The sequence below is a fragment of the Cephus cinctus genome, unplaced genomic scaffold, assembly GCF_000341935.2.
Source record: "Cephus cinctus unplaced genomic scaffold, Ccin1 Ccin1_scaffold0160, whole genome shotgun sequence".
Taxonomy (NCBI): Eukaryota; Metazoa; Arthropoda; class Insecta; order Hymenoptera; family Cephidae; genus Cephus; species Cephus cinctus.
In genome coordinates, this window is record NW_014332886.1 from 1,531,287 (window position 1) to 1,555,825 (window position 24,539).

Below are 24,539 nucleotides of genomic sequence, written 5' to 3' on the forward strand. Positions count from 1 at the left end.
ATTGCTGTATCTGTAGTTTCTACGTGGTGTTATGTTATTATGCATGAAATTTACTTGCATTCAGGAAATAGGAATCCAGGAGGAATAATTGCTTTTGATTTTTTATTCAAATTTAATCATTTTTAATAATAACATTCTTATTTAAATTGATACATATGACAGATTCAATAATCATTGGACGGATGTAATAAGCGTAACATTCACAGAGTATTGAATTTTCAGTATTCATACATTTGCGTAATTTCAACTTTTTTGTCAATTGTTACAGTCAAACTTGTGTATTTTACTTAGATTTCACTTTGCACACTTTTTGATAAATTGAGCAAAATACTCTTAAAACTAAAAATTAAGGTGTAAAATTGGCATTCTGATCGTCTGTAACTCAACAAGAAAGTAGCATCTTTACTTGAGCGAGATATTGTTTGTTTTTTCTGCGCAACTGCAAAAACAACAATGAGATATTTAAAAATGCTCAATGATATTTGCTTCCAACTTTGATTCAATATTAATACCCTAAAGAGTATTATTGCTATTGCTCTTCATCCGCTATCAGATAAAACAGAAATTTTCTATACTTTTTGATCGTCATTTTATGCGGAAAGAAATTCCATTCTAGAGTATCACATGGAAACAGTTTTTATAAACTTTTCATGAAATGACCTAATGATCATATTGTATATTTGATTGAAATGTCTAGTACCTAGGACAAACGACGGTTAGCAGCACCACGGCTCTACGTATGTACAAATCTACGTTTCTCAGGGTCTTGAACATTCATAATTTATTCGTGTACCAACATACTATAAATGGCATTGATAGCCTTGACCTCAAGGATGAACGATAGAAGTTAGATACGTTGAAGTCACGATCAATTGGTAAAAACAGTTTTCCAACAAAGTATCGCGATATGTACGTATACTTATCAGTTCAGTCTCTAATTAACTTTGAATCGACTACGTGACTTCCCAGACTGTAGAAGCATCGCTTTGTCTATTACGCCTAGAACCAACCTCGACATGAGCATCCAGTCCGTCGCTCAGTTTACTAAATCGTCTAGCCCAACTACCACGACCACCACCGATTCTCCCGATAGCACCGGATTCTCTCAGTATCGAAAGCAAATCATCCTCATCTTCCCTGCCCTTAAGTCCCTTTTCATACTTAGCTTCCTGTGCTAGAAGCCGTTCCCTTTGTATTTGCGTTGCAACGGCCCTAGGTACTGCTGGGATTGCATAGCTCATTATACCGGTCAGTGCGAATACCTGAAACAATTGTTAATAATATATAGGCCGTTATAAAGCTATGATTGTATATACAAGGAATTCATATTTAAGAATTGATCATTATGAATTTTGTTGTGTGTCATGCATTTATTATGTCATTTATAGATACTTACTACATGTTCGAATACAACTACGAATGCCAGTCGGGCAGCAAAAACATGCCAGTACTGAAAACTGAGATCGTAAGGTCGTTCCGCATTGGGGCCATTTCTATAACCTCTGTATTGGCATACAGGAGGGTCAGGATCATCCGTGTCGCTACCCATATCGGCCGAATAATGGGAAGTATTGAATTCGGATAAGGAATTATCAATGTAGCCGATTAAATCGTTTGTAGGTGAATATACAAACGCGTATACACTTCTCGGTATGAAGTCCGACGTATACGCTATTACGAATGCCTGTAAGACTGACAGTTATTCATTTGTTTAAGCTTTGCAAACGTGTTGGGACACGTACATTCGTTACTACAGCTGCATAAGTTACTCCCCTGAGGATACCAAACCAGGCACCCATATCCTCCACTCTTTCTGCCAAAGGTCTTCGAGCTTCCTTTACCATTTTGTAAGCATCCAATCTTATTTCGCCTATATTATTTAGCAGTGCAAAGAGCGGAGCTAGAGGAAAGGCTGCCACGAATAACGTAACAAATCCATACTGCAAAACTAAAAAATATTTTTACATTAATTGATATTCCTAATTAATATGTTTCAGCTAACGTTATCCAGTACTGACTCATTTCTAAATATTCATCGAATAACGCAAGTCTTCCAGGATCCTGAAGTTGATAATCCTGTTCCCAGCATGTATATTGTCTTGTACGATCCTTTGTGGCAGCCCTCTGAGTCCTCTTTCGCCACCAGTTCCACATTTTTGGTGAAAGGATCTCTAGGAAGTTGTTGAAGCATTGCTTCCCTACCATTATAATGGCCAGTTGAATGCAAACCTCGGAGAGACAACCTGCAGGATCGCACACGTCTGTTTTAATGCGAAAGAATTCAGATGAGCGAGAACCCTCGTCGCCGGGATGCACAAAAAACCTTCCCTGAGAAGTGGAGGGTTGCATTATTGGTGAGAATACGTAATCAAGATTTCCTCACATTTCTTGAATATTATTACAAGAACATGAAAAGATTAATATTGATATACCTTGAAGAATGCTATGTAAATTAGAGAGGAGTAAAAGTTGACGAACTCGAATAGGAATATTTTGAATGTGTAGCTGTCTTCGTATTCGGTTTGTGTTCTTGGATTCTCCAAGTTAGTTAACCATCTAGCTAATCGATGGTATACTCGTGTCAGTATCATGATTATTGTCAAGTTGATAAGAGCGGCTGTCATGGAAGTGAAAATTTTCGCATGCTTTTTTAGAAAGTCTCCGCCGCCGGCATAGAATATCGAGACCAGAGATATTCGATATATGATTGTCCCCAAAACAGCACCCAGTACTACACAAATCTGGTTTACATGGATATAGAATGTGGGAATTAGTTTGTTAACGTTTAAATTGATAGATTGATACGCTAAGATGATTATCAGTCATAATTCCATCGTGTTATCCCTATTGTTATAATTATCCATTTAGAGTTGACTAACCATAAAAAATACCATTGAGCTTGTAGCGATGAATCTCAATGCTCTGGACCATCCTGGTAAATATGGTTCTCTCTCTCTGGTGACCGGATTTATTCGAAATGTTTTAACAGACGTTTCGAATTCTGGTCTAGGTTCCTCATCTCCTTCTGAATTCTGAAGATCCCATTCCCAGACAATCACTGCTTGACGACGCTTCCATAATTCCAGAAATGTCGTTGCTACGGTATTAACGGATAATTAAGAGTCTTGCAATATAAATATGTGATATTGTATCTGATCAACTAATCAACTCACCCCAGAATGACATAAAAATGGCGAAGAAAACTGTAGCTGGATTATCGAATAAATATGTCAATTTAGAAAAGAGGCAAGATTCACGAAGCTTTCGATATGTACATGCTTTGTCGCAAAGAGGGCAAAGCGTGATATTGCCTGTGTTAAAAAAAAAAATACATTAATAATCTCAACTAAAACAGAATGACCGTTAGCAGTCAAAATTTCATTCGAACAACGCGCACTCGGTTCGCTTTCTCACCAGCTCTTTTCACATCGCAAATTTCGTGACTGGGCATGTTATCGGGTCCGTCCATGCTGGCAATTCCGTATATAAAGCACAAAAGTCCAACAATGGCCGGAGGATACAACGATTTCGTGTAAAAGCCTAACCAGGCAAAGTACAGGGCTACCTTTTCTCCAAAGTATCGTCTGATTAGCCATAATGGTTGTTTTTTATACCTATATAAGTAATAAGGATGACATGAAAACAAAAGACAATGATTAAATACGTAGCTCAATTGTAAAGAGGATTCATCAGAAAGTGTTTACCATTGAGATGGTCTTGCCCATATAAGATACAATAAATGTCTGTCTGTGAGTTCTCCATTGGGACCAGGTCTCTCATATGAGCCTTCGTGCAAGGGAAAACAGTCGAGATATGTTCCATCAGCTAAAAGTCTTCTAATGCCAGACTTTTCATGAGTTTCATCGTATCTTGCTCTTAGTAGTATTTGCATAACTATCAAAGACCTCTGTGCAGGTGTATAAGCTGTGTCTCTGTCTTTTACTACAAATCTGTCAAGAGAAGTATTAGTATTACAGATTGGACACGTTCATTAACAATTCTGTACTCTTACCTCTCTTCTCTATCACCAGAATCCGTGCTTGCGTAGAAGCTCGGTTCTTCTGGATATTTACTCAAGTCCCAAGAATGTATCTTTTGTATCCATTCCAGCCAGGGTAACCATTTTTCCCATATTTTTGATTTGGCTTTACCACCCTCGTCACCCTGAAATATTAATTCTATTAAGTGATTGAAGGATTTTTAATTTTACAGAGATATTTTTCATTCCTGCTCACCCATGCTTTTACAGATATCGTGATGAATCTTTTGGTGGGCAATTTCAAGTTCATTACTTCAGCATATTGTACTTTGATCTTCCATGGTATATGCAGTTTTAAAAAATATGTTTTTCCATCATATGAATTTTCCTTTGGTTCTAGTTCCATTTGGAGTCCTTCCTTTAAGAGATTTTGTTGGAAGACACGCCTTTGCTCTCTTCTGCGAGCTTCTGCTTCCGTCATGACGCCTTCGTTTTCCTCTTGATACACCAAAACCATATCTATTCTCCTACGACCATCACTGAAAGTATAAAATATTGGATAAACTTATATGTCAATATTGTCAATTTAATAAATATGTATGAATTACGTGTTTACGTAATAACAACATTTTCAAATTACATCCTCAAAAATATATACTATATTCTATCCGGATATTTATAATGTTGAACAAGTGTAAATTTATCTAAAAATTGTGACTCTGTATATTAATGTCTTATGATTATATCTTGCAGACAGATAATATAACGAACTATAATGAAAAGTACTTTTTTTTTATTTCCAACAATAAAATGTTCTCTTTACAATTACTGTCCTTTGCTAACTAAATATTTCATATCGTTCATCTACATGGGGATATTTTCATACATGAAATGCAAAATTGCATATATATGTAGTACCATTAAAGCCCGTAACATATTGTGTACCTGCCCTTAGGCAGGCGCACAGTCGGGGTTAAAATGTGACGACGTGGTTTAGTGGCACGCAGACAAGCAAACATTGTCATCTGTACAACATACGCATTATTACTTTTAAACACGGAGGTGTTGAATAATAAATGCATTAGTCGCACTTAACCAATTGTAGTAAAATTAGATTCAAAATGAAAAGTGTTGCATGTTCCTCCACCATCATAGAATAATAAAATGGAGCCTGAAGCTTTTTATAAGTCTCTTGCATAAAACATTTCATAAAATTTCAAGTATGTCCTGCATGAACTAATAAAGTCCCACGGAAGAGTACTGACCATTTTTTTTTAAAAAAACATCCTAAAAATATGCTACATAAGTATCACAGCTTTTTACGATAATCTAGAAATATTATTACCGAAAGAACAGAGTTTCTGGATCTTGCTCTGTTTCATTGTTATCCGAGCCAGAACTTTTTCCCACTACAGGCTCTTTAGTAATGACTTCGCTGTCAGATTCTGTAGGAATAGGAGTCCCTGGTAACGATGGACTAGCATCGGGAGTAGCCGGTGGTAACTTTGGACCTTTAACAAATCGAGTAATAAATTTATGAAAATTTGGTTAAAAAAAAATCGTATTACCTCTTGTGAATCTATCAATTTCTTTAACAAACAGCGTTTTACAACCAGAGCCATTATTGTAAGCATAATCGATTTTATATATTAATTTTGACGCGTACGAACCCCTTATGCATTAATAATTAACCTGACCTAACGTTGCTCGGTTTGATATGTAATTAGGTCAAGTGGTTGTTCGTTTGCCTATAATCAACAGGAAAATTTGTTGTCGCCTTTAAAGTAGCAACATTGGCTCTTGTCACTCATACGCGAATCCTTTGTATATTTTAGATCACAATAATTACGTATGTATCTAATCCAATATTATAAGTTCATTTTGCATGTCAAATAGCTATCTTTGATCAATATGCGTCCCCAGGGCCTAGGCTGATCTTTCAAGTAGTCTTGCTGTTCCTGATATGTAGAAAAAAGTGCGTCTTTACAGAAGAAATGTGCATCGTTTGTATTTATCAAATCCACTTGCATTTATTATATCTATGCTATTTATCTGCACGCAACAGTGTACCTAATCATTCACTTGTCATCGATGAAAATCACATTACGAATAACATGACGTAAATCGCTGAACGTTTGCGCGGCGTCTAACAGTACTCGTGTCGTGACATACTGACATTCGACTGTATATCGATCGTGGCTTAATGCCACTGGTTTTTAATATTAGAGAACCGGCTCTCTAGAAACAATACACAGTCATAGAATTATTTTTTCGTTTATTCTCAGTGGTTATTTGTAATCGATTTTTTGAATAATGAGCGCGAATATAAGTCGAGAGCACGTGAAATGGATACGTTTATATTTACGCGATAAAGATTCGTTGTACAGTCTACGGGTGAACAAGCTGAAATATCAGCCTGAGCTATTGCTAATTAGGTTTTCGTACAGTGAGACAAGTAATTTATGTAGACCATCATAAATATAGCCAAACGTGTCGAATGATAATCGATGTTCATCAATTTTTACAAAGGTAAGGTTATGGCTATTTGTGAACGCGTCGTTCAATGCATAGTATCAGGTGGACCGGAAGGTAATGTCGTTTTTTCACATTAAATTCAAATGCGCAGAAACGACATTACTTTTCGATCCGCCTAATATATTGCATGAAAGGCAATGCTCAGGCAATGAGACATGCTCTCATTGACTTTGTAGTGAAAATACAATAGTATTAAGGTATGCATTTATTCCTGAAGTCAGACTCGGGTTGACGAGAACCTTACGTGTTGTGTTTTATCTTGATAGTGCAACAGGCTGTTGTTATAAATGGCTAACGAATAACTTACTTAAGGTATTATCATTAAAAGAATCGCGTGCCTCTACGCCTTTTAATACCTCTTAACATTCGTACCGGTGTTACGTGTTAGTTTTCTTTGACAAAAGGATTTTACAGTTGATATTACCGGCAGCCACTTAGCTTTATCTAGACTTTGATGCCTCTTATCCTTATGTAATAAAACACTGTGTTGTGGAGTTTTGTAAATTTTCAGGAAGTCTTCTACGCCAATGGATGACTATAGGGGGCCATTTTATTGAATAGAGCAAATGGGTAAAATAAAATAATTGTTTATTTTCGTTGTAAGCTTACCAAATGCATCTCGTACCGTCAAAATAGCCCCCGAAGGATGCACACTTGCCCTGGAGAATTTTTTTCCACTTCTAGGACTATTCGTCATGGAAGAATTCTCATTGATTGATTGCACCTGCAACTCTAGACCATTTCTCTCCGTTTCGGGAACCGTTTCACTTTTTAAACTTTGTAACACGGGCTTCGTCACGTCATAAACTGCATCGGTGTGATTTGCTGCCTCTTTACTTGGTGATGGAGTCGCTGAAGATGTCTGGGGTGTGTCTGACGATCCTATAGATCTAACTAGATCACTGAATTGGGACTTGCTGGGACTGATTTCAGGAATTTGTGATTGCCCATCGCCACGGCTTGGTCTTCTACTGTGAAAATCCTGTTGATAATAATCACACTTACTCAGTATATTACTAATTCTTAATATATTCATTGGAAGCTCTTTGCGACTAATTTAATATTAAGTAACCATAGCATAATTATTCAGTTAAAATGAGTACGACAATATTACGTCAATAAAAAATGTTACCTGTGTCTCGTCCTCGAGTCGCAGCTTATCAGCGTCCATGCCAAGATTTTCAAAAACGGGGCTTGTCGAGCTGCAGATGGAAAAGCTTGGGCTACAACCAGGAAGACTACTGGGTAATGGAGGTAAGGATATTGTCAAAAGTCTCCGCTCACGAACTAGTACTCCTTCTCTAACAGTGTCCAATTGTTCATTGCAGAAAACAGACATCGATCAGTTTTGATCGTTCCTATCCGTGGCGGCCTCGCGTTGGTTGGACTGTAGTTCAATTATAAATGCAATACTGCCCACTTGCCTACCCCCAGGCCAACCCGTCGAGTACAATCATACAGCCTTGACCAATCTTCTCCTCGTATTCTTCATACCCAACAAGGAAAAATCTTGCCCCATTATCAAATAGATGCCGCCTGAATCTCAAGATCCATGACAATCAGTTTCGGATATAATTTAAATGGGTATAGGGAATTTTTATAAATGATTTTTGTTATACTTCTCAATCATTACATTGATCCTTGATAATGTTTCATTTACAGAACACTTTCAAAACACACGATGTTCATGAAGATCATCGACGCTGAAAAACAATACGCTCGCTGAGATGCTTCTTGATCAAACGCATTCCTGAGTGGCGTTTCAAAACTTCACGTTGTACTTCATAAGTCCGCACACTTTTACAAAATTTTTGAAACAAGTTTATCAGTGAAGAATTTTTTGAAGTACGTTTTATGGTACATATATTTTTATTTTTATCAGTTTATCAATAAATTTAGAGAAATTAACTTAAAATATGTAAGTAACTTTTACTTTTGGAATGTCGCTATATAAGTAGTCGATGTTCAATAATGGTGCGTAGGTTCAGTGCTCGTGCCGAGGATACATCATATACTGATGCTCTGAAGGGTGGCTATGGGCTACATATATGCCCTCCACGTATGGAATATATATATGTATGTTTGGAAGACTAGGTGAATTACCCTGTATTTCAGCGATAACACGACAATGAGCCTTACCAATTGCTATGGTTACCAAATGAACAACATACACATGTACCATGTACATACGCCAATAGCGATATTGGTATGAATCTACAGCACAGGCGCAACTTTTCTCTATGCTTTTCCTGTGTCTAAACATTATATATACGTCATTCTACTTTGTGGTGGATTTACCTTAAGTATAAGTTTATCTTAGTACCGGTTTTATTACTGATCATACTTAAAAGAACGTGAGCCACACGTGAAATTCATGATTGGGCGTTCAAAAGCCGAAACGGCATCAGCACATGTTCTTACAGCATACATGGTACCAGTTAAACTATTTTTGGAATTGACCACGAGTTCTACACTCATTCCGTATATGACCTATCGAAAGCTAATCTATAGTTCGGAATGAACATGGTGACGTAATGGATTTTCTTATTCTAACGTATCTAGTCTAGAGACGTCAATTCCATACGTGATGCTTGAAGGGAAGTAATATTTAATTTCTTGCCAAAGCCATACTTAATATTTCACTATTCGATTCCAGAATTAGATACAGTAACGTGCTACGTGTTAGCTGAGCTGGCTATTTTAAGCTGAAATAATTTTGTATAGCATCAACCCTTGTAATTATTTGCGTTAGCAACATTCGATTGCATGTTAACATTATTATAATTCGTGATTAATTCGAACTTTCTTACTTTATCGTTACGGCAGTAAGAAATATTGTTTTACTAGCAATTTCAAATTACATTGATTCGTCTTGGTAAAATATTGTTTTTTCGATCCAATTTTTGAAAGACTTATTCCACATCGATAAATTACTCGAATACTGTTAAAAATGTAGCAAGATGTCAGATTTGTAAAAACGACTGAAATTTAGTAATCATTATATGAAGCTTTTCAGGCAATACCTTTCAAAGCCTTTCATACATAATTTACTAAATAAATATTTTATGTCAATGTACCATTTGAGAGCTACAGCTATATACATATATATGTACAATCGTACTTTGATATGCCATATAGTGCGTAGTTCTATATGTAAGGTCATATCACTCAAGGGGAATGCGCCTAAAATACTGTTATTATTTGACACAGAAGCATATGAGGTAGTATGTAATATACTATAGTCTACTATATTATATTTCCTGTAGGGTATGGGTAAAGAATTGTTTTAAGTGCCATTTAATTATTTTAATTTGTCACCCTTTAATATACAATCAATGATATAAATTGTATACAGCTGTATGAGATTTAATAATCGCTTTTTTTTAAATAAAGATATGACTACTGGAAAGTCACTTGACTAAAGATGTAGCGTCATTCGCCATATTTAACTTCGATTTACAGCCACCTGTGAATGCTGTGGGCTACATTGTTTGAAAACAAGTGCATATCTCAGGTTGTTGTGTCGCACAGCAACCCTTACGTTTAAAATTTCTTAAAAAGATCTGATAAATTAGTCGCCTATGTTTAGTGGTGTAAATATCAACGGGGTAGAAATAAGGTGAAGAATATTTTGGTGTAATAAGTTGTTGGGTGTGTCACTATGAAGAGCATCGGCGTGATTCTGGCTTTGGCCTTTTTAAAAATAGGTATATTTGGAATTTTCATTACTCTTAAACTATGTTTAGTAATAATTCGTATAACATAAATATCGATTGATTTATGGATTTTTAGCAATTCTTCATTTATTGTCTTAACTATATTTAAGTGCGTGTGCAGCTACTTCAGTGTTTCATGTTAATTGTTATGCAACTCGGTAAGCGGGAAGATAAATGGGAGTAATGATTAACTCTGATTGGAATTAGCATAAATAAGTAGTCGAGTTGAGTGTGAATTTCTTAAATAATCTTATAAATCTAAATAGAAATAATGCCCAGCGTTATTAGGTGTAATAGCTCTGTTATCATTTCATTTAATATAAGCGTTATCTCTTAAGATATTCGTTAATTTTTGTATCCATTTTGCAAATTATATGAAAATACAAATTATTTTTTTAATATAATTTTAGTATCGTGTCAGAGAACACCTACAATATCATACATATCTCAGGAGCAAATTAAGGACATTGGTGATACTGTGGAATTACTGTGTTCTGTACAATACGGCCAAGAATATCCAGTTCTGTGGATTAAATTTAATAAGGAAGGTGGAAGTGATCAGCTCCCTCTGTCATCAGGCACTTCTCTTATTGTCCGTGACAGCAGGTTTGCTCTACGATATGATACTGCTTCTTCAACATATACTCTACAGGTACTTACTGCTTTTAAAGAACAATCTTTATGTCTCATTTAACCATTGAGTTATTTAATAAGTACATTAGATTAATTGGATTATTTTCTAACACTTGCATAAAATATTATACTTATATTATACTTACATATAATATCATTTTATAATAGTCATATGACATTATAAAATTATGAAAAGCATTTGCCCTTGAACATTTTAGATTAAGGATATTCAAGAGACAGATGCTGGAGTTTATCAATGTCAAGTTCTTATCTCCTTAAACAATCGAATCTCAGCCGGGGTTGAATTGCAAGTCCGCAGACCTCCTATTATCAGTGATAACTCGACAAGATCTCTTGTCGTCAGCGAAGGTCAACCGGTCCAACTGAATTGTTATGCAGGAGGATTTCCAACTCCAAGAATCTCATGGCGCAGAGAAAATAATGCTATTTTACCAACAGGAGGTTCCATTTACCGGTAAGATATAAAACACATATCCCATAACTTAACATTAACGTTTTATACATCCCTTTATAATAAAATACATGATAATCTTATAGAGGGAATACATTAAAAGTCTCAGCCATCAGAAAGGAAGATCGCGGAACATATTATTGCGTAGCAGAAAATGGTGTCGGTCGCGGTGCAAGGCGTAACATTAATGTAGAAGTCGAATTTGCTCCAGTTATAACAGCACCTCGACCTCGTCTGGGTCAAGCTTTACAGTATGATATGAATTTAGAATGTCACGTTGAAGCTTATCCTCCGCCAGCCATCACTTGGATCAAAGATGACATTGAGTTGTCAAACAATCAGCATTACAGTATATCTCATTTCGCAACCGCCGACGAATATACAGATACGACAATTCGAGTTATAACTATTGAAAAAAGGCAGTATGGCGAGTTCATCTGCAGAGCTGCCAACAAGCTTGGAACCGCTCAAACTACAGTTCAGCTGTTTGGTAAGTTATTTCTTGATCATCCCTATTCAATTTTTTAAAAGAATTTCCTAATATAAGTATCTTTTATAAGTATACTGGACGTAGTCTACCAATTCTTGTATTTGAATATATTTTTATTTTATTACAGTCCAATTCGCTACCAGTATTATAGCATATGGGATGCAGAGTAACTGTTCTTATTCTTTTTAGTGTTTGATAAATTCGTATTTTGAGTAAGCATGTCCATTGCCTCACTACAATGTTCTGATTGATTAGTTTTGATTTTAAGCCATTTGACATATTTTGATATGTATTTACTCATGTGTTTTCACAATCTTTGATACTTACCTAGGTTTCTAGTACAGTGACGTAATAAAAATAATTTCTTTATATTTATAAAGTTTTTCAGTATAATATTTACTATTTTTATTTAATAGAGTAAATTGAAATCCAGCTTGGTAGACAGCATGTATTAGTGTTTTTGTTGTCTCTTTGTGCAGAAACCATTATTCCTGTATGTCCACCGGCTTGCGGTCAAGCTATCTATGGAACTGGTGTGATTCCGATGTCTTCAGGGCCATTAATAGCTCTTGCCTTAGTTCTGGCAGCTTTCTTAAGGTAAGTTAATGCTGTTATTTATTTTTGCATGGTGATTGCTTTTCGTATACAGAACAACCTACTAGCCCTGCACTGATACAAGTCCAATCACAATATGTGAGTTAAATAAAAGAATGTACTAAACGATTATGCTTCTATCTCTGATTACAGAAATTTCTACACCAAATATTAATTATCCTGGATTGCAGTGGGCAACGGGAAATCGCTGCACAGCATCAAAGTTGCTGCTGACCGTGTTGAGTGTCACCATTTTTACTAAATTTTAGATATTTAAACGCGACTGCCCTTAGTGGTTGAATCTCTTTTTTTTCATTTATATTATTATTATTGGTCGATTATTTTTGTAGTTATTTACACCAAGATACTAAAGGCAATTTAATAATTGATATACTTACGTAGGGGCCAACAGTATACAAATGTTGGTAGCATACCATTCCAGAGGGAATTAGACAATTGCAAGTCTAGCAATAATATCATTGAGTACATTTCATCTATGCCCCTTCACAGGATCAGTGTAACTGACAATTAGAGAAGGATTTAAGAAATTCATTGATATTTGTAGTGTTAAGTCACATATGATATTAACTTTAATGCAGTAGTTGATATTGGTATTAATGACTTAAAATTTGTTTTATCCGAATGTTGTTAAAATTCTATAGTCCTTTCCGAGGAATAAGACTATATTATATACCAATGAGTAATAATTTGGTTTTTAATTAATCAAGAAATGGAAACTATAAAATTTTAATCTTGTTACGGGGCCTTTGGATCTAGTGCTAGATTATGAAAGTTGTATATTATATCTTAAACATTCCGTGGGTACCTAATTAAGGGATGCTGTACGTATCTCATTGAGTGCATAGCCTGATTGCTCAATAACAAGGTTGTTTCCTTGTAATACGTGACAAAACTGTCTGATTATAGTTACATTTATAGAGAGTTAATAACTAATTGAATCATAGATAGATTTTTTGTATGCGTCTTTTTTTTACAAGATTAATTGTATAGATTAACTACTTCAAACAATACATTTTTACGACGAATTTTAATAAAGGTAACCCCAAAATGAACAACTGATTTACTCGTGTTTTCTCTGTTATCCGCATTGTAATTTCCTAATGACGGCCAAAATTTCATATTTTGAATACGGCCTTGCTAATATCTTCTCGTTTCAACGTTTGAAATACTTCGGCGTACTTGGACAGTTTATAAACGCCTACACCTAACTTTTCGTAATTTAAGTATTCATTTGACATTACCCGCAATAGCGACAGTGCACTGGGGAACGAGAGTGGGTTTATGCACGAGCCGACTATCTGTAACTCCGTGTATACGTTGTAAACGTTAGAAATATCAAAAGTCTTTAGTATATTAAATTTTCAAAGGAGTGAAAAATGTTTTACCTGAAATGATTCTACGGTTACTTTCGTTTGTGTATGAGCTACTCCAAAAATAAGGAGACGTCCTCAACGACCAAGAGAAGGTAATGCGCCGTCAATAGTAGGCCCAGAACCACCGCAATCTATAGTTAAATAAAATTCTTGACCTTGCAATTCTGTGGCACTCTTCACCTCGTAACCCAGATCTTGAATATAAAGACAATTTATAAAATCCAAGAGAAATCAGTGATATAAAAATAACTTGGTTGAATTTTTAATATCTACGATACGTCAAGATCTTACCTGAATCTTTAACTACTTCTTCTTTCTTTTCCTATACTTCACTAATGATTAATATTTTTCTAATTCTACGCAGATGAAGAACAGCTGACCAAAGTGATCCAATAATTCCGGCAACTGCTATCGATATTCAAGTTCTTACGGTTTTTAGATTTATCAGATCTCATTCATGTGTTATACAAGATAATGGTTTTGTAAGAGCAGCCTTGGCTAATTCAACATCATCAGGTATCAAGTGAACCTAGAAACAGTATGATAAGTTTCATTAACGTTACAAAAATTACAGTATCAGTGTTTGATCATACCGTTAAATTAAAAGGTAGCAATGTAAACGGGGTTTAAAGATAATCTTATGTAAAGTAGGGCCTGCAAAAACTATCAATTCCAAACGCTCTTACATTACAGACCTGCCACCCTTCTACCAGGATGTGCGTAACCCATGCACCATCCTCATTAGTTCTACATCTATTCTTTGCATCAGTATTTTGTCAAAAATGATATTTCTCCTTGTGGCATTCGTCGCAAGTGATACAGCTTCTTTTGAATCGATAGCAACTCTGCCCAATTTCAAAGACTTGTACAGCACAACCAATACCTTGGATCTTACCGCAAGATTCATGGTCGAGAGTAAAGGGTCCATCTTTTTTGGATCCAGGAATATTATTCTAAAATTTGCAAAATTGTAAACACAAAACTTTGCACGTTAAAATTTAAATTATACTTTAAGAATTTGCTTCCATAATGTGAAAATCTGTTCCATATATTCCTGAATAAGCAGCTTTGATTAGGACTCCATTTGATGCTGGTTCAGAAATTGCTGATTTCTTCAGAGAAAGTTTCTTGCTTATTGGATCCCAGTTAAGAAATTCTTCACTTTTACTGACGTATACCACTTTTTGAAATCTTAACATAATCACTCTCCGGCCGTTATCTATATTAGAGTTGACTCTTTGCACCGTGCGCTAATATTTGCTCCCCGTACAAGCAACAGCTTTATTACTTTCATCTAATCGATATTGATCAAGGTGGTAAAACCAACAAAATTAATAATCTACTAAATATTAATGAATATTCGAAATTCCATTTTTGTGAAATGAATTTTGGTATAGTTGAAGACTGATGGCATCTGACGCAACCATCTATTCAATCAGGCTGAAAGACCCTGTACAACAATTAAAAAATTAACGTGTAAAATTAACCACTCAATCTTTTTGGAATAATTAGATAAACATATTATTGAACATTTAAAAAAAAGACAGTTATCAAATGTTTTGCGTTGTTTACTACAATAATGAAACACTGGAAATATGTATATTGCGTTAATTATCACTGATACACATTATATTAAAAAATCACATATGAAACATCATGTATCATGTACTATCCGCGTGGCGTATTTGATCCGTCTTTTCTATGTTTACTAATTATAATAATTGTATTTACAAATATCAAGAAACGTATAACATAATAAGTATCCATCAAATAGCATCATCGCCAATCGATTGATCGATTTCTATGAATATTTGAATAATCGCAAAGAGATGCTGCCAATGTAAAATTACCAGCAAAAATAAGACCGTCAACCTTTTTAAAAATACTTATCATACTCTCAGTATCATCGTTCACGATGACCTTTAATCGATATTGCCGGTTTATCAAACAGACTGCTGCTCTAATAAATTCCTTATTAAGCTTCGTGCATGATGCGAAAAGCTAATAAGCCACATTATGCACAAGATCATGATATTCATGATACATCACTCTTCCTGATGATGCACGCGAATTTGCATACTCATTAACAATGTATACCAATCGAGTTAGGAATTCATCTTGACAATCTAGCCGTAATAAAGTTCTAAACTGCTCTGCACAAGACAGTTGTATTGACAAATACTACAGTATGAATTATTAGGTGAATTGCATCATGAAAATGAATTTAAAAAAACCACAATCATTTTCAAAAACTTTGAGGCACTCTTATGTTAACATTTAAAATATTAAAAAATATCCCAATGAAATGTGCGATCTTAATTTTTATTTTAAATTCATTATACTTTATATGAACAATCCGAATCGTTATTACGGAGAGTCGAGAATGACATCGATACTCTGAACGGCGCAGCGGTACTACACACGGTAGACTATAGTAGAGTTCTGATGGTCACTGTAAGTTGGTAACTTGACTACGACGGACTCATAAATCTTTTAAGTGAAAACTTCAAGCGCACAAAGAGCATCGCATTTCAGAATTCTCCTCTGAAAGAAGATACCGAGAATGCTGCTCCCTGCTAGAGGTTTTATGGCTGGACCGTAAACTACACAGGATTTGCATCTTTGGCTAAAATGCTTTTCTTACCCGAAGCGGGTATCCGTAACAGTGTGATGGAACGGTTATTGTACAGTCATATTATACAGTTAGTAGAAAAGAAAACACAAAAGATATACACAGTCTTCAAAGCTTTTAAAGATACAGAATATTGAAAAGACAAGCATTAGTCTTCCGTTAAGGTCCAATACCTTTTCCACGGGTGGTACAGCGACCCTTAAAGAATTTCAGAAGAATTCTAGGAAAGCCACTCCTTACGACTAATAAAAAACTATAGTTTTAAATGTTCGAAAAGTCATTAAAATTGGACTAACATTAGGAAACTAAATTCTTTGAATTCTACACTTTTCTACACGGTAGCTAAACAAAATTTACTATACCAATTTCTTCAATGTTAGCACCCACGGATACATTTATCTTTTTCACTTCTCATTACAATATACCGAGGACATTTGCAATTTAAGTCATTCGTGGAATTTACTTTAAATATATTTTCCTATATTCTAGCTATCACGTAAATCGCGCATAACGATAAGTCACGAGTACCAACCAATTCAATCTTAGCTCAGTTTACGTATTCATTTCTAAGTGCATGATCGGTTGCCAATAGTGACCATTTTATCCAATTTAAATGCTCAGGGCCATCTGGAGGAGGATTTTATCAAACGGAATCTATATCATCAATAAAAATTAATTTATATTTCCAGATCCGTAAACCCGAATGAAGTAGCTGAGACAGGATTGTCCGATTCATGGAATATCGTGGATCAACGGCTGGGAGCTCCGGGCATGGAGCTTGGACCGGGAACCGGAAATGAGGTCGAGAATGACGTCATGGCGTTCGGAGCCGTTCATTCAACCCCCGGGATAAACTGGGTCACCAGAGCAACCCCATTGGCCCACTGCAACCCCTGTTATACGTACGTATATATATATTGACACTCTTCCTCGTCTGCCTTATATACTAATGTACACTCGTCTTATATATACATAGACATACATATTGTATTCTATATATAAAATAGCGTACAGCTTGAAAACCCTCATTGTTCTTTAAATTGCATATAGCAATGTCGTGCGGATATAAAATAAAATACAACTTAATCTGGTTATAAAGTTTTATTTTCAAATTTTTACTGATCTAGCAGAAAATATGTTGTTAAATAAAATAATGTTATTTCACGTAATTTTAATTCTCTTTACATTTTTCAAGTCATATACAGGGTGTCCCGAAATTACCTGACCTACGGGGTATGGGGGTGTTCGGGTATGTACCATATATAAAATGTCAATTTAGATATTCACGCAGAATCAGAGTATTTTATGTATCCATACACACAGTAGTTTATGACTATTGAATCACCTGAAGGTGGCTAGAAAACAGTTGGAAGATGTACCATGGGAATCAATAGACGTCAAATGGACAGAGCCATCTTCAGATGATGCAATAGTTTGAATAACCATGCGTGTATGTATATGTGTACATAATGTATAATGTATGATCAGGGCTAATGAAACTCCTAGACTATCGATTGATGGACCACTTGGTACATGTTGGGTTTATTGAGTTATGCATGCTAACAGGCACTTCCATAGAGAAACTCTGCATCGTACTTTGCCTGATCTTTTGTTTTCATTGTAATGTTGGTAATCAGGTTACTTCACAGGTATGATGCAGTAATTTCGCGTATAACACAATAATAATTAGTCACTGTGAATCGCTTTGTTCTCCGACTAGATGAGATTACAATTGAATGATTCTCTCGGTGCTAATGAGATACCAATTATTTTATTCACAGTATTTAACCGATTACTGTTGTGTATAAGCTGTGGGTACTCCCTGTTATTTGAGTTGCAGAAATCCTGGAACGATCAACTAGTGGTCTTTGGGATTCACACGAGTTACCAAATCGGGCTGACGTCTGGTTTCTTTTTCTATTTTTAAAGCAAACCTTTAAACAAGCTCGACCTTACCTATAGAAATACTAATATATACGTATATACGTATTCCACATACCGGAGAATTGGAACAGGGTTATAAGAAGAAGCCAGAAATACCCTAGGTGGATGCACGTTTTCATGCATACCATTTCACATAGTTACTACCGAATAGGGAATACTTTGTATACCTTTACGTATTCTATTTTTATCAATTTAACAAGCCGCAAACTGTGCACGGTAATTGAAAACGCAGCGAGGCGTTCGGAAGCTGATATTTTACATTCTGTTTGTACGCTAGTTTCTTTTAATCGCTCATCATCCAAGGCGGGAAATACGAATCCGGGAATATGAAATCCTACCTCGAAAGTTCTTGAAGTTATATCGGTAAGTATTTTACGAAAAGAATTCCTTCTCGCGTAGCTGCTTCCTTTTTCAACGTTCGCGTCGTTGATGCCAACTGCGTCGACAGCACAGAGGCAGATGTTACGCGATAGAAATTCGAGCGACCGGATGTCGGGAATTGGAATGTCTCGAACGGATTAGTCACCCTCGTGGCAGGTGTCTGTTACTTGCGGAAATGACTCGTTCCGATCTTCAATATTGATTCAGAATATTTTCTACCTTGGGACACCCAAGGCGCCATATAAAATGTCAGTTGTGATATATACATTTATTCGACGTTGGACATTACACGTAAGCCCACCTGACTATACTGGCAGCACCAAGATAAGCAACTCGTAGAACATTCCGAAGGTAAGGTATAGGTATTAAAAAATATTAGGATACTAAAAACAGATATGAGAATGAATTAGACTTGGATAAGGATATGCAATACCAAGACTGTGGTATAATGTATTCTATAAAAAATAACGGACTAGTCCTAGTATCGATATTTGTTTGACCTGCAAGCATAGAAACGAAAAAATAAAAATATCTAAGGGATCATAAAACTAGAGTGAAAATTTACCCTCGTTATTTAACCCTTGTAACGTTAGATTTAGCTACGTTATCGTCCCTCCTTGTCCTAGAATCACCGTTAGACTGTGAGGTGCTTACTCAAAGGGTAATGAAGGGAAGTTTAAGCTACAGGGCTGTTGCGTTATTCTGATGATGACCCAGTTTACCACGATAGCGACGTCCTGGGGCTCCTAGGTGAATGGTCGCTCCTGACGTCACCTTGAGGAAAATAGGTCACCATAGCCATCTCCCTTTCAGTTCCCCTCGCTATATCAGCCGGGATACGCGTTCAGGGGAAAAACAAGGGAGTAGAACCCATTTATGAACGAGATCGTCCTCGCTATGGCTGAGGCTCTAGTTATATTAGAAAAAAATCAGTAAAGCCTACAGCACTCTCATAAAAACATCTTTCCGCTTGAGTTATATGTTTCTTCATTCATAGGCAATTTTTAACATGGACAAAGTAAAGGGTAAAGAAAAAAAAATATTCGGCATAAAAATCTCGTAAGCATAAAATACTGAATGCGTGAACTATTGTCATCTCTGTTCGACGTAACCGTTAATGCCGTCGATAATAAAGGATAGGCTTTGTGTAATAAAAATGTATGGGTCGTGGTAATGACGTTTACGAGGTGGAGAATCGCATCCCGTCGATATCATGTTAAAGGCTCCACTTTGCAGTTCGTTGAAGTTTCCTAGGTGGGTACACAAAGGGAGAGAAGAAAAAAGTTGTTTGTAACGTCAGGACCGTCAACGGGGTTAGGACGTTAGTTGGGGCTTTGCCAGCCGATTGGCTGGGACTGAAATTCTCGGCCGGAGAACGAGGGAGGGTCTCTCAGAGAGAATGACAGTGTTAGAGGGGTTGAAGGAGAAGAGGAAGCCAGGGTGAGCGAGGGAGTCAGATGAAGGAATCGAGTGAAGGGAGGGAGAGGGCGAATGCATGAACGGGAAACGGAAGTACCGGAGTCGCTCAATGAAAGAGCTAGCTACACCCCAGCAGCGGATGCGAATGGGCAGCCTACCTCATTCAAGGGAGAATTCGCAGTGCGTATGCGCAGCAACGGCTCTCTTGGGATCGAGCTGTTTCAGGGCAGCAGCCTTCCAAAGGGCTGATACTGGTAAATAGCTGTTGCTTGGAAACAGTGCAATTTATGGCTATATCGATATTGAACAGGATACACTTTTAATAAATGCAACTTTATATTATTTTTATGACTTTTCTGAGAGCTCACTTCATTTTTTCGAGGTTAGTCGTAATTAAGTAGACTGACTACGTTCAGTCTGGTATTTATGGTATAGCTGTGTCTCTTGCGGTAGTTTGAATTTATTTTAAAAAACCTTCACTAGGGGAGACGTGTTCTGGATTTGGAATCCGGATGAAATGTTTATCGAATTTTTAAAGTAATAAATCTCTCATCAGGAATCTATTATGTGTTTTGTAATTTATACCGAGTGTAATGTAATTTATGATTTTTGAATAAGTAATTACATAATCATTTCTGAATACGGAGTTTAGGTATGCTAATACTGTATAGTACTTGCTTTTCAAATCCTAAACTTATAAGATCTATGTATAGTCAGTTCCAGTCATGGCTCACGTCCAATGAACGCAAATCCGTCAATCGTTCAACGGTCATGTAGTGGCAGCTTTGTACACGCGTGCCGTTTCGATATTTATTTACGAAAATATAATATAAAGTTTCGAAAATATTCAGCTTTCCTCGATCTTTTTTCCTCTTATTTTTTCAATTTTTTTATAATTTTCCAATTTTCCTCATTACCATTTATTTATGTAAACTCCATTAAACGTTACATCAAATATATATTCAGTATGTTGCTCCGAGGTACCATGCGTAGATTTCAATTATATCTTGCTTATTCCTAATGCTACCTCTTGTCGGCTCTAATTCATGCCATTAGTATACTCGCGTGGGTGTGCAAGTATTATTCAAGCTTTTCCGGTACAATTCTTCCACACATCACTCTCCCAGAAGTGTATTGGACTTACGTCACATACATATCAATATACAGCAATAACAATCCGTATAAGGGAAATTGTACATTACTGGGAGTACGTCATCGATAGCTTTCCACCGTACCTAAAAATACGAGCTGATCTACGTTAATAGGGAATCGATAGGGAATCCATGAAAAGATATTGAAACTAAGTTGTCATTTAATTCAAGAAAATTCGTTCTTTGAAAAGGCGGAACTATACCTGACAGACGCGACGCACTACAGCGTGACAGTAACGGATTTGGTGAAAGAAAAAATTGGGTATTTCCTGAAGGAACAGTTTGCAAAGAAATTGAACTTCTAGTCCCGATAGAAATCAGTAAAGATTAAAGGACTGCATTTGTTGTATTCTTCATAACTTTACTTTACACCGTTTTCCGGTACACGAGGAACGTCTTCTTATCGTGGGAATATAAGCAGCGTTTGCAAGCATCCCATGAAATACCCACTAGCCTTATTTACTTATGAAAGAAACATACTTCTGCTTCTTCCCATTCGCTGGTGCGCACTTCCCATCTCACGATATTCCTACCCTAAGTACAAATGTATAACGTATGCGATGGTTTCTCAAGGCAGTCATTCATTCATTCGCCTTAAGTGACTCTAAACCGGAAGTGATCTCACTCGAGACTCCACCAAGTAGAACGAAACTTAGTCATGGCTCGATGACTATCACTTTTCATTCACGTTAATTATATCGTTCGAGCCCATTCTCCGTCGTGCAAAACGTCAATGAAGATCTGACGTTTTGGTTGACACTTAAGGCTTCCACCCATTTACGTCACTGCAATTCATTAATAACCGCGGCGTATAGCATGATATAATATACAGCTGCCACTGTGATATCGTAAATACGCTACTATAGTACAGACAAGGAAAAGAATCTTTATCAAAACATTATATACAAAAAGGGAAATATAGGATTATGAGAAAGAGCGTACATAATACTATTCGATTTGGCATGCTTTCGAAAATAGAAAAATTTCAAATTAATCTATTAGGCCGTTACGTTATCATTGGTGAAATAAATTTATAGGAGTCCATTTATTTTTCTTTATTATTTCTCACAACGAGGTTCTGGTTAATTGGAATCCGTATAATTTTCCATACAGCGTAACGTGACGTTTTCGAACGTAAATATTTTCACGCGTCAGCCTCTTTTTTTGGTAAAAGTCAAGAGAGAAATAGAGAGAGAGAGAGAGAGAGAGAGAGAGAAAAGAAGATAAGTACCACGAGAGTAATAGAGATAGAACAGGGAAGACAAAACGAATGAGTTTAAAGAGTAGGAGAATGTATCGCTCTGAGGCGGAAGTAAGGACTTAAGACCTCACGCCAAGCAGGATGCACCTTTGAGCCTCTGTTCTGAGAAACGACCGGTTCCCAACCCGAAGATCTTCTCTCGGTGGTCGATCCCTTCGTCCTGTTTCTATTGCGAACCCGTAGTCTGCGTGAATTGTTTCTTTTGTTTGGTTTTTTTTTTTCTCGAAACTTCCAAGGATCCTGATTTTCTATGGGTTTAGGACGTCTGTTGTTGGTCCTTGGTATAGATGTATAAGAGTACAAACGTATTCACCATGCCCCCTACAGTGCTTAGGATACTTTGCATGTACGTATATGTGGCTGAGACTGTGAACAACACATTTCAGTTTGCTCGCCGAAAGGCACGAATCCTCTTAAAGAATTACTATAACGGTTGTAAACGTAGAAGATCCGGATATACATGTAAACGGAAGTCCTGTGTAATTTAGAAAGGAACGCCCGCAGGATGTGCTTAACCTATCCTGAGGAAGTACAGGCCAGTATTTTATAGTCAAGGAAATTTATTCTTTTGTTATTATAAATATCTTACATACATTATATATATACATATATAGGTATGACCGTTTATTTCTGTGAATGCAAGTTGAGGATTTTTAAAGCTACTTACGTACAACCACACTGTACACTAGTCATTCCATTAGTGGTTCATGGAACTTATAAAAGAGGCGTTCATATGCTATAACGTCAGACAGTGTATGTTTACTTAACAAGACCTATTTCTATCTGATAACAGTTCCAATGAAAGCGATACTGTTATACTCATAGTATATGTATATATGCACAATAGGTTGATTAAGAATTTATAATCTGCATGATATTACATGTATATTTTACTAGGATCGTATTGTTATTCCCTACGACACAAGTATACTGCAATAATAAGTATAAGATAGTAAACGAAAAGTAATTTTGCAGCAATAAGTGCGTCCCTGAGATCCTTAAAAGTAGACAATGGCTTGTGGTACTGTAACCGTAGGTGATCATCCAGTCTTTCACAACTAAATATTCCAAGGAGCTAGCGCTCCGGTTGATCGTTGATTGGCGTACATTAATGCATTTATGCCAGGCCGAGCGTCCGTCGAAGGTCATACTGTCGTCTGTGTTCTGTCACACTTGGCCGGAACCGGATGTGACGCGGCGGGCGATTGGTTAACGGCGACGTAAAAACGTTGCAATATCGCGAAGTCGAGCAAGCGGACGAAAAGGTCTACCGGAACCCGGATGTTTGTCGGCGTCTAAGTTAACGAGCAGCTTCGTCGGCTCGTTCGCGCGTGTTTATGCGTGTCTATTCATCGCGTGCTTAGTGAGTGCAAAACCAGTGCCCACGTACTGAGGCGAATGTTACTTCGAAAGAAACAAGATTTTTTGTAACATCTTCACGGCTAGCTTGCGTACATGAACCTTTATTGTCAAAATAATACAACGGGGAATATAGTGTATGTTGATCTGTCGTTTTCGAGACTAAGGTATGCGTGAAAATAAAAATAATGAAAATATGCTACCCTTGTTTTTTTAGCTAGGCTCTATATTGTAAAATTTTCACCTTTTTTGTAGATGTAGCGTTTTTCCGTTTTCACAATTTTGCACGTTTATCGTGATTCATCGGACTGTGAATGCTGAGTGGCTGAAGAGTATATCGAAAAAGTAATGTGATCCCTGCGAGGCATTTATGTCTGTTAATATGACATATATATTTATTGCAATGATGACACTGCGTTTGACGTGTTTGAACAAATTTGCAGGACTATTTCGATTAAATATTATGGCAAGTGGTAGAAACCTTATAAATGTGTGGCAACCCACCGGTTGCCTATTCGATTAATCGTAGTAGCTATGGGTATTATAACAGTATTAATCTAATATTTTTTAATGGAACGA

At 36.4% G+C, this 24,539-nt stretch overlaps 2 protein-coding genes and 1 long non-coding RNA gene across 7 annotated transcripts; 1 reads left to right on the forward strand and 2 right to left on the reverse strand.

Moving 5' to 3' along the window:
• Positions 1–85: 85 nt before the first annotated feature.
• On the reverse strand, positions 86–9,811 carry LOC107263632 (anoctamin-4). 2 transcript variants are annotated; one of them, XM_015731048.2, is made up of 14 exons: positions 7,647–9,811; positions 7,124–7,496; positions 5,325–5,490; positions 4,236–4,518; positions 4,013–4,164; positions 3,705–3,950; positions 3,415–3,614; positions 3,174–3,311; positions 2,892–3,097; positions 2,433–2,741; positions 2,019–2,328; positions 1,743–1,948; positions 1,397–1,684; positions 86–1,262 (listed from the first exon to the last, which is right to left on the reverse strand). In XM_015731048.2, the coding sequence occupies exons 1-14, from the start codon at positions 7,851–7,853 to the stop codon at positions 954–956; spliced, it is 3,393 nt and encodes a 1,130-aa protein (XP_015586534.1). In that variant the 5' UTR covers positions 7,854–9,811; the 3' UTR covers positions 86–953. The 2 variants fall into 2 exon arrangements, with proteins under 2 accessions (XP_015586534.1, XP_024936709.1); XM_025080941.1 differs by having other exon boundaries at positions 2,880–3,097.
• Positions 9,812–9,949: 138 nt separating this feature from the next.
• On the forward strand, positions 9,950–13,499 carry LOC107263634 (lachesin). 2 transcript variants are annotated; one of them, XM_015731055.2, is made up of 6 exons: positions 9,951–10,221; positions 10,641–10,882; positions 11,082–11,338; positions 11,422–11,825; positions 12,305–12,422; positions 12,573–13,499. In XM_015731055.2, exons 1-6 carry the CDS (start codon positions 10,176–10,178, stop codon positions 12,592–12,594), a joined length of 1,089 nt encoding a protein of 362 aa, XP_015586541.1. In that variant the 5' UTR covers positions 9,951–10,175; the 3' UTR covers positions 12,595–13,499. The 2 variants fall into 2 exon arrangements, with proteins under 2 accessions (XP_024936712.1, XP_015586541.1); XM_025080944.1 differs by lacking the exon at positions 12,305–12,422 and having other exon boundaries at positions 9,950–10,221.
• On the reverse strand, positions 12,818–16,496 carry LOC107263635. Of its 3 annotated transcripts, XR_003058513.1 has the most exons (6): positions 16,156–16,269; positions 14,823–15,263; positions 14,509–14,766; positions 14,105–14,342; positions 13,826–14,007; positions 12,818–12,940 (listed from the first exon to the last, which is right to left on the reverse strand). It is a non-coding gene; the product is annotated as an uncharacterized LOC107263635 (long non-coding RNA). The 3 variants fall into 3 exon arrangements; XR_003058514.1 differs by having other exon boundaries at positions 14,500–14,766; positions 14,823–16,496; XR_001536735.2 differs by having other exon boundaries at positions 14,823–16,286.
• Between the last annotated feature and the right edge of the window lie 8,043 nt (positions 16,497–24,539).